The following is a 10,827-nucleotide window of genomic DNA, read 5'->3' on the forward strand; positions in this document are numbered from 1 at the left end:
AAATTTAGGTATATGAGATTTGATGATCTAATTAAAATATTACTATATATATAGCTACTTTATATATTTTAGTAAGAAAATTAATAGAACTAGTTTATTTTTAGTAAATTCTTAGTTGAATTAGTTGAATTAATAGAACTAGTTTATTTTTAGTAAGAAAATTTAGATATCTGAGATTTGATGATCTAATTAAAATATTACTATATAGAACTAGCTACTTTATTTTAGTAAGAAAATTAATAGAACAAGTTATTAAATGCTTAGTTGAATTAGTTGAATTAATAGAACTAGTTGAACTAATAGAAGTAGTTGAATTAGTTGAATTAATAGAACTAGTAAGTGTTTAAGGTTTCACCTATATGAACATAGGAAATGTCGTCTGACGACGAAAAAGATTTCATTAAGTGCGAATACTGTGAAGACCAGCGCAGCCTGTGCGACATAAATTTCCTTGTTGATGATAGGCGCTTCAGCATCAAGCTGGATGAGAACTTCGAAGTGGATACAGTAAGTCACAACGACAAGTCTTTTTTCGTAATTAAGCATGACTTATATATGCTTCATTTGCTTCAACTTATAATTTTAAATTTTCACTATTCTACGGTTCATCCCCTGCCATGCAAGAATTTTTGTCTTGGATAAGATAGGTTTCAGTGCTATGGAAACTATGGAGGTAAACAGAGTTTACCTGAAGACCGAGCATGGTTATACTTTCAACGTCAAATTATGCAATGCAGACACGTACACTTATTTTGAATGCAAAACCTGGCAAGCACTATGCAAAGCTTATGCATTTGAGCCTGATATGGTTATCACCTTTGATATTCGTCCGGAAGATGATATTGAAGGTAATAGAGAAATCTGGGTCGATGTGCAGACGCCTCCAGTTCTACCATTATGTGAGTTTCTCAACCATATTTATGTCTTTGATATTGTTTATTCAAAAATAGTTGACAACTAATTTCTATTGACAGCTTATTTCCATTCAAGCAAACATGTCCGATGCTTGGTAGACAGGACCTACTACTGTCCCGGAGCTGAACTAAACTGCGAGGAGATAAGTCATTATGTTTCATGGCTTGAGGATCTTCATACTGTTAAGACAAATTTTCTTCCTGCACTTAGAAATGTTAGTACTCAAAACGTGCGACCAATAGTGATCGTATTGAACTACGGTCACATCTATTTACGAAAGATGGTAAGATTTTTACTATTTTTCCTCAATGCATCTTTTGCATACATTATTTTTTTGCTAAACTTTCATTGCTAAGTATATTAATTACTATACGATGTTCTTCAACAGGGACTCCCGATGACAGTTGTGCCTCAGTGGATCGAGACTAAGGTCACATGTCAATGGTTAGCTTACGGCTAAGATATCCTACATTGCACATGAGTGCATTCAGGATTTCTAAAAGCGATGAATGCTTAATAGTGAAAGATTGGAGAAAACTTGTTAACGATCCCAGCAGAGAAGTACTAGGGGGCAGCAATGAGAAGCGCAACCCACGATTAGGAGACAGGTTCATCTGCATGCTCCAGTATGATGAATCCGGAGAGCTATACATGTTCTATGCTGTTTTACCTGAGAGAGAGCATCAGGAGTGATTTAGCTAGTTCATGCTCTTAGTACTTTTGTCCCCTCATGTCCGTGTTCTTACTCCTGAACTTAATCTCAAAGGGTGATTTGCTTTTGTGGTGTTATGAACGCTTATAATATGATGACCATGTTGAACTCGATGATATCTTTGCTTCTGGTACAAGTGAATGTTTTTTCTTTAAGCTAGTGTTGGTGCTGATTAGATAGTGGTAATGACTATGATGATTAAACAGTGGTAATGACGACTATGATGATTTTTAGCTAGCTAATTTACTGTTGTTGATGATATGATGCAAGAGTTTTTATATTAATATGATGATGATGATGATGAGTTATTATATCATTTATAAAAGAAACCGCAGATTAGTTTCAGCTGGATGGATCCTAGCTAAGTGATCAAGTATATGCCATATCCATATTATACTTGATCACTTAATTATAGGTGATCAAGTATAATATGGATATTGCATATACTTGATCACTTAGCTAGGATCCACATGCATCCAGTCGAAACTAATCTGCGGTACTTTCACCTAATGATTTAACAACTAAAATAATCACTAAATTAAATTCAAAACACAAAATTAAAGGAAAAATAAAAAATAATACCAAAACACCCCCAAACATTTAGTACCGGTTGGTGTTACCAATTGGTACTAATGTCCTGCACGCACCCGGGCCTGGCTCGTGCCACGTGGTGGCGCTTTAGCGCCGGTTCGTGATGAACCGGTACTAAAGGGGGGGGGGGGGCTTTAGTCTCCACTCTTTACTGCCGGCTGCAGAACCGGCACTAAAGACCCTTACGAACCGGTGCTAAAGCCCGGTTCTGCACTAGTGCATTGGGGTAACCTTTGCAATGGGTACCCATAACTAGTGATTTCATGCATGTTTGGTTCATAGCTGGACTTCACCACACGTTTCTTACTAAGACGTGGAGTGCCACAAAAGGTGCGCTTAACAAATTGGTCTTTCAATTGTAGCGAGATTTGGCAATGTTATGTGCATATGATAGTATACGATGACCATATTTTAACTACAAACTAAACTTTCTTGTGAATATATTATGAACATTTTTTATATGAGATGAACATTTTCTTAAAACAAACCAAACAAATTACTAGATCTAATTTTTTTGTGAATTACCTTATCTATTTTCTTTGGCCATTTTTTCTGTAATAGAAATCGACCCAATAAACAACAACAAAAAACCAGAAAGTGGAGATAGGGTACCAAACCCCTGCCTCTTAAATGCATTCTAAGTGATCTACCATTTGAGCTACATCCCCTTTTATTATCTTGATATATTATCCCCAATTAACAATCCTATTGAACTACATGCTTAAACGGGAGATATTTTTTCTTACGGGCGTTTAAATAGGAGATGATACAAAAATAGTGCTACCCAGAGGATCCACAAGACGTTGCCCCATTATTCAATCAAACAATGTCGAACCTCAAGACATACACATATTTGTTTTCCTTCCAATACTACGTATTTTGCAATACTGATACATAATCGATGAGTACACAAGAGGGGAAGATGGAGCTTAGATCTACCTCTCTTGATCTCCTCCTCCCTTCATTAGGACCCAAATAGCTTGTACTATTATAATTGGCATATCATATATGATCCACAACGAAAGGAAAATCGACATCGGTCAGATACACAAACGCTAAGATGATTAATGGATGGATGAACACCAGCTAGCTGCAGAGATTATTGATGGATGGACTTATAATTCACATTCCACCTTGCATGAGGGGTGCTTGATTAGTTTAGGTAATGAGCATTTGGGTTTGTCGTTCTTGGAGTTTTTCATCTTGGCACAGCAGGGGCACTCGTTGTGCGTGTGATGGCCGGTGCCGGAGGGGACGCAGGTGCACTTGCTGCGACAGATTTTTTTTTTGTGTTTTTACTTTCCCTTTCCTTTTTTTCTTTTTCCTAATACATGTTGACTTTTTTAATACATTGTACGTTTTTTGTATGTGCGCGGAATGTTTTATTAATACGCGTTGATCAATTTTCACATATATGATGAACATTGTTTTAATACATGTTTGAACTTTTTTTTTGAATAAATGTTAAACACTTTTCAAAACACGCTACATTTTTTGGAGTGGTAGAAACATTTTGTAAAATTACCAGCACAATTCTTTTACATTGTAAAACATTTTATTGATACGCATTTCATTTTTAAGTATCAAGATTTTTTTTCAATTTTATTTAACATTATTTTAAAATTACGCCCAAAAAATTACATTCTGTAAACATTTTCTTAAAATGTCATGAACATTTGTTTGAAACTTATGAAATTCTAAAATGTCACAAACATGTTTGTGAATAGTACAAACATTTTTAGCAATTGCGTGAACAAAATGTTTACGCTGCATTCGCATTTTTAAACTACACGATGAACATTGTAAAAAATGTGAAGTAATTTTTGTAGTATGTATATTGGAAAGTTTCTGAAATATAACCAAAAGTTACAAATGAAAAAACGGAATAGACAAAATGAATAAACTAAGCTAACATTTGTAGGTACAAATGAGCCAGCCTACTGGAGCGTCGCTCGAGGCAAGCGCTCCACAGACTCTCCGCTCAATGTTTACCAATTTTTTTTTACAGACGTTTAAATAGGACGACGGTAGAAAATAGTGCTGCCCAGCTAGACAAAAAGGATCCACAAGACGCTGCCCCAGTCATTCAATGGAGCAGCACATACTGAACCTCAAGACCAACGTACTCTTCCAACCAGACTGCTTCCAACACTACATATTTTGCAATACAGATACATAATGGATGATGAGTACACAAGAGGGGAACGGAAGATGGAGCTTCGATCTACCTCTCTTTGATCTCCTCCTCCCTTTCCCTTCATTAGGACCTAAATAGCTTATACTAATATTATTAGCACATTACCATACACGATTCTATATGATCCACAACAAAAGGAAAGGAAAATGGCAGGCTAAGATGAACAACAGCGTCGAGCGGCGGAGATATTGATGGATGGAATCATAATTTTTAGCCCACCTTGCATGAGGAGTGCTTCATTAGTTTAGCTTTAGGGGCATTTGGGTTTGCCGTTCTTGGTGTTCTTCATGTTGGCGTAGCAGGGGCACTCGTTGCGGGTGTCCTGGCCGGTGCCGGAGGGGACGCAGCTGCACTTGCCGCAGCAGATGTTGCACATCTTGTTGCACATCTCGTTCTTCCAGTTTTTCCCGCACCGCGCCTCGCACGCCTTGGGGCAGTCTATGGCCAGCAGCGTCCTCCCGCCGCCAACGCCCGCCGCCTGCACCGTATACATGTGTAATCATCGAGCATGCAATGGCTACACAACATATGAAACCGAGCACCATATATATATTTCTTCATGGTCTGAAACTGTGTCGAAGTAAATTCAGGGTTGCGGAAGAAGAAGAAGACAAAGAAACAAATTTAAACAGGGGTAGGCATATGAATCGATGGCATTTCACCTCCGAGACAATCAACAGAGCGTGGAGACCAACTTAAAGCAAGAAACTTTCATTTTTTTGCTATGCGCAGGAAGTGATTAGTTAGCTTAATCAAGCTAACGCATCTCCGGATTCGTAACATTGGTTCAGAGCAAATGTATGTGTTCATCTATCTGTTTACCGAGGAGGAACCATCAGCGTCCACGGCCACGAGCAGGGCGACAACAAGGAGGACGACGCCGGCGAGGAGGAGAGGCTTGGAGACCGCCATGGATGGATGGATGGATGGGTGATGGAGATGGAGATGGAGGTGCATGCGTGAAGCAAAATGTGTGGAGAGGTAGAGAGAGCGTGAATTAATAGCAGCAGGCCCGTCCGCCCCCTTGGGACGGCCGCGCGCGTATCCTTCTCTGCCTCACGTCTATTTATATATGATCAACCACTGGATTCATCCTTTTTATTGCAAGAAGAAGACTAAATAATGAACCGAACACGAAGAGAAGCTAGCTTAGCTAGAGAATGATAAATAGATGAGGATTAGTTTGAACTTGTAACCGGTAGCTACTGATTCGTCACGCAACAGATCGAGGCATGAAGAAACTGGGAGTTGACTCACCGGTGAGCGCGAGAAAAGTTTGGTCAGTTTACCGTGAGATGACGATCGTCGTCGCCGCCCGGCGCCAGATGAGGATGATGCGCGTCCACGGCCCCCGTCGCCGCCGCCAGGGTGACGGCGACGAAGAGGAGGAGAGGGGGAGCGTAGGAGGCGGACGCCATTGCAAACGAGATGGATGGAGGATGTGGGGAAAGGAGAGGATGCAGACTAGTAGGAGTAGCTAGTGTCGGTTAGCAGTGGGTCACGCCAAGCGTGCCATGCCTGTCTTTCAACCTGCCCTCCAGTGACAATGTGCGGCCATGAGAAGTGCACACAGGACACCGAGATAGTGATGGCGTCGGTGCAGCTAGCTGGTACGATGGTGCACAGAGTGCAGTCAGCGTGCTGCTCCGGTGGGTGGGTGACAGCCAGCCGCGACCAACACTGAACCGACTGCACTCTGTTCACCAATAGAATGGGAACAGAGTGCAGTGCACCGACCACCATGAGCAGCACCCCAATGTGGCAACATGGTGGAGAGGCTCATCAATACAGCTCTCAACTGAACGTGCACAACGGCAAAAAAAAAAAACATCCGAGAGTGGCAAATGGATTTTACACATGTCATCATCCCACAAGCGACATTGGTCATCACTCGGGCCGAATATCCAGTGGCAAATAGATTTGCGGCCTCGTGGAGTTTACCGGGGCGGATATCCGGTGAAACCACACCTCAGGCGCTACCGCTATACCATCGCACGGTAGCAACCTCCACAAAGTCTTTAAAAAGCCCAGTGCTAGTGGTGCTACCATCAATTTGTCAAGTAAATTCTCTATATGTAGATGGAAATTGGATTTAAACAAACTCCATTGGATTGTAGACATATGTATCTTGTAAAAGTTGACAAATGTTCTCTAAGGGCCTGTTCGGTTATCCACCCGGCTCCGCGAAATTACAGGGATCTGCGGAGCACCTATTTTGCAGCTCCGCTAATTTAGCCTGCAGCTCCGTCGGCTCCGCGAGCGGAATCGGGAGTGGAGGGACTCCCAACACTCCCTAAATCTCTCAAAAATAGAGTGGCATGGCAAACTAAGGCAAGTAAGTGCCTTTACACCTGCCACACTTACTTCCATTAGCCACTAGCTCACTACACTGGAAGCTACTCTCCTAATTTACAAGAACTAGGTAAGATTTCTTCACAGCACCATATATAATAAAGCTACAGTAATGACAACAACTCGATAGTACTTACTAGTAGATAACACAAACAGCAAAGGTGCAAACAACTTTGGTCGCCTTTCGGTTACCTAGAAAGGCAGATTTGCTGTAAAGATCTGATGAAACCCGGCCCCGGCCTCCACAACTTACAGTATGTTAAGTTGCCAACACAACCGGACAGCCTGGCAACGGATGTATGTAGACATATTTTAGAGTGTAGATTCACTCATTTTGCTCCGTATGTAGTCACTTGTTGAAATGTCTAGAAAGACAAATATTTAGGAACGGAGGGAGTACATTTATAGCACTAGGTACAGAATCACTCTTCCTAATCTGGCAGTATAATAATGCCAGTCTTCATTCACCAGATCAAACAACCAGCACAAAAGCATGTCAAACGGTAAACGCACAATAGAGCCATGACAGGGGTCACGGGATAACCAGATCATGGAGGCAAACACAATGCACCACTAATCCATCGGTATATTCGGTTTACTGCACCAAGAGTTTTGCCCAGCCACTCTGAGCTAGTCACAGCCCACAGGTGTGAAAAATGAACTGGAAGACTGACAGCCATCTTCCCAAATATTCAGTGTTAGGCTGAATCATGTTTTGAGCTCCCAAGAGGATTATCTATCGTTGGTCTCGTCGTGGAGACCCTATATCAGAATAATAATCACATAAATGCACAGCAATGTGTTCTACAACAGTGTTATTCCCCTGTTTTCCTTGCTTTGCCACCGGGGAGAGAACGGGGAACGACGAAACGCCCAGTAAATAACCTGCTGCAGCAGCGAAACTTGTCGTCAGGGCACGCCTTCAATCAATGTTCAGTGCAGACGAAACTCGGAAAAGCACAGGCTATGAGAGAAACAGAACTTACAGATGTTCATTCTGAAGTACGCTGCACTTAGCAGATGACAAGGTTAAAACAATCTCTCTGTCCTTCTCGCACTAGTCACAGAAATGTACTGGTTCTGTCAGAGCTATCAAAATTCTATAGAAAAGAACGTACTGGCACATCGCGCCTGACTGTATGTATCTATCACGACGCAAGTCGTCCCAACAAAATTCCACTGGATACCAAAGCTCCAAACCACTTATTTGAGACAAATCTGCAGTGTAGGGATTAAAGACAATGAGTTGAACTGTCTAAGCACTTCAAGGTTGTAACTAAACAATGAATACAAAATTTGTTTTTGTATATCTCAGTGAAGAGTGAAGATTCAATGTAAAGGGCCATACTTCCTGTTGCAATCTGCACGGTCAGATAAGTCAACGGTTGAAATCTGCCATGCCAAATGTGCAGCTGCAGCTGTCAGGAGAGGGTAGTAGGGCCACGCTGTCGAACATGATCAAAGCATGTAGTCAATATGATGTTAAAAACAATAAGCTCTTCGTAGAACGTGACATTCTGAGTAATGAGCACCAACCAAGTTCAGCATTGTAGCCACTGAGCGCTAAACTGCCAATAGATGCAGCGCCAAAGGCACTGATCCATTGCTTGGTTGAATCCCCAAACCTTAATGCTGTGGACTTGACACCTACTTTGAGGTCATCTTCTTTGTCCTGACATGTAACGGATATGATCATTAGAAACCACCGATAAGTTGCTTTTGCACAGTTTAGATATGAAAGAATGACACCAGTAAAATACCTGATGTGCATATATGGTATCATACACCAATGTCCAACATATACCAGCAGTATACAGTGGAAGGATGATTGCAGGGTCTAAGCTCCCTCTGATAGCAGCCCATCCTAACAAAGCTCCCCAGTTGAAGGTCAAGCCGAGATATGCCTGAGGCTGTCAAAAAATGCACCAGAAGTATTTAAGTGATCACTCTCTGTAAGCAATATCATGGTAGTAGAACCTAGCATTTGTGTATTACATACCCAAAATGTGAACCTCTTCATCAGGGGATAAGAAAACACCAGAAGAAGAGAAGATGCCCCAAGAACACGGCTACATGGACAAGTAGACAAATTTAGAGGTGAACATTACAATAATGATGGAAGGAAATGCATCTGACAAGCTCTCAATCCTTTGGAGTTTGTGACAACTATAACCAAAAACGAATCAACAGGCACGTATAAGATTTTAAAAGATACTTTATGTGGATTCCACAAAATGTCAATTACTATACAGTTTGTTTGGAAGAAATCTGGAGCATCCAAAACAGGCAAACTGCACAATCCAGTCACACAAGCAAAAGAACATGCAATTTACCTGAAGTTGTTAAGTTGGAGAAGAATGCCCAATCCCAGCAGTAGCTGAGCTCCAAGGAAGGCCACTCCTTGAGAAGGGGTTAGAGCGCCTGATGCAAAGGGCCTGCTTTTGGTGCGCTCAACCTACACAAGTAACGTATCCATCATCAATTCACTGCATGATCCACTTGAGTGAAGTAATGCAGCAGCAGTAGAGCACACAAATCTAAGAGTATGATGTACATCAAACCTATCTATAACCTCAGTTAGCATATTTTTGTCTCCATGGTTTCACTATGCTATTAGTTTTAGCTGCTACTGATATACTATGGTCAGGACAGTCAACACTTAATTTTGCTACATTCCAGCTAAGCTGTGAGCATGGAACACACTGACAGATTTAATCATTTAAAATTGCAGCCGATCCCTTCTGAAGTGTTGTCAGCAACCAGGGGAAAAAAAGCAGAATCACCTTGTTATCAATGTCGCGATCGAGAAGGTCATTCACCGTGCAACCAGCCCCCCTGAGGAGGACAGCCCCGCACCCGAAGAGCGCCAGCATTTTCAAGTCGGGGAGCTTCCCCGGCATCGCTGCTATGGTGATCGACCTATGAAGCAAAGGTCAAAGGAGCTCCTTAAGTAATGCATAACAGGGTAAGAGAAGTTGCTCTGGTGCTGACAAACATGAGATGTTTTCTTCCTAAACCACAAGATCGAGCATGACTCAAAATTTTCAAAATTGACTAAACCTATTAACTAAAAGTCTGTTTGTGCACAAAGAAAATCTGAAAATGTGAGCTCGGGCTGCTCTCTACTAATCTCTTGGTGAGCTGATCCTGCTGATCTACGCCATGGTGGTGATGTCAGTAGAAGGAACTAGCAAGCGTACCACATGCAGGGCCAAGCGAGGAGCCAGGTGCCGATGGGCTTGTCGAGGCGGGCGAGCATCGCGTACGGCCGCGCCGCCTCCGGCAGCAACCTCTCCACCCACGACGCCGGCGGCAGCGGCGGGATGCTCTCCTCCTTGTCCCTGTCCGTGTCCTTGTCCCGGGAGGAGGTCGAGAGCGGGTGCGAGAAGCTGCTGGGGAGCAAGATCCTGTCGATGTAGTGGGAGGACGCCGCCGCGGAGGCGGAGGGCGGGCGAAGGCATCGGCTGCGGCGGCTTAGGGTGATGAGGTGGCGCCGGGCGGCGGGGTTGGAGACGGGACCGGGTGAGGGGGACGGGGAGGAGGTTTGGCCGTGCGTGTGGGGGAAGGGGGAGATGGCCGGGAGAGCGGCGACGCGGGCGCGGCGGCGGAGGGCGGCGGCGGCGGCGCGGAGCAGAGCCATGGATGGAAGCTCCAGCTGATGGCTCGGCCGTGCTCCTCAGTTTGGGCTTTGGGCTACCTGATGACGCTTCTATCCATCAGGCCGGTCAACTTTGCGTGGGCCTAGCAAGGCTGTAAAACTAAGCTGGTACAATCTTATCAAAGAATATTTATACAATGTGAAAATGAATGTCTGCATAATTTTAAAAACTTTATTTCGTCTCATTTGAGAATATGTACATGATATTTCAAAAAAATCCAATGTTTCAAAAAAATGTACGTGACAGTTTAACAAAATGTTTATACAATGTGGAAAAATTGTCCGTGTGCTATAAAAAATGTACGTGACATTTTAAAAAAATATTTAAAATTTTTTTAGCATGTGTTTGAAATAATTTCAAGACAAGTATTTGCAAAAATAGTATATAGTGTATTAGAAAAA

The 10,827-nt window shown here is 42.5% G+C and overlaps 2 protein-coding genes across 3 annotated transcripts; both read right to left on the reverse strand.

The window, feature by feature from the left end:
- Nucleotides 1-4,323: 4,323 nt before the first annotated feature.
- On the reverse strand, nt 4,324-5,958 carry LOC123142251 (cypmaclein). Its single transcript, XM_044561240.1, has 2 exons — nt 5,705-5,958; nt 4,324-4,893 (listed from the first exon to the last, which is right to left on the reverse strand). The coding sequence occupies exons 1-2, from the start codon at nt 5,831-5,833 to the stop codon at nt 4,666-4,668; spliced, it is 357 nt and encodes a 118-aa protein (XP_044417175.1). The 5' UTR covers nt 5,834-5,958; the 3' UTR covers nt 4,324-4,665.
- Nucleotides 5,959-7,333: 1,375 nt separating this feature from the next.
- Nucleotides 7,334-10,455, reverse strand: LOC123142252 (4-hydroxybenzoate polyprenyltransferase, mitochondrial). 2 transcript variants are annotated; one of them, XM_044561242.1, is made up of 9 exons: nt 9,968-10,455; nt 9,551-9,686; nt 9,101-9,222; nt 8,767-8,836; nt 8,528-8,677; nt 8,304-8,439; nt 8,116-8,212; nt 7,754-7,985; nt 7,334-7,652 (listed from the first exon to the last, which is right to left on the reverse strand). In XM_044561242.1, the coding sequence occupies exons 1-8, from the start codon at nt 10,405-10,407 to the stop codon at nt 7,916-7,918; spliced, it is 1,221 nt and encodes a 406-aa protein (XP_044417177.1). In that variant the 5' UTR covers nt 10,408-10,455; the 3' UTR covers nt 7,334-7,652; nt 7,754-7,915. The 2 variants fall into 2 exon arrangements, with proteins under 2 accessions (XP_044417177.1, XP_044417176.1); XM_044561241.1 differs by having other exon boundaries at nt 7,334-7,655.
- Nucleotides 10,456-10,827: the final 372 nt, after the last annotated feature.

The sequence above is a fragment of the Triticum aestivum genome, chromosome 6D, assembly GCF_018294505.1.
Source record: "Triticum aestivum cultivar Chinese Spring chromosome 6D, IWGSC CS RefSeq v2.1, whole genome shotgun sequence".
Taxonomy (NCBI): Eukaryota; Viridiplantae; Streptophyta; class Magnoliopsida; order Poales; family Poaceae; genus Triticum; species Triticum aestivum.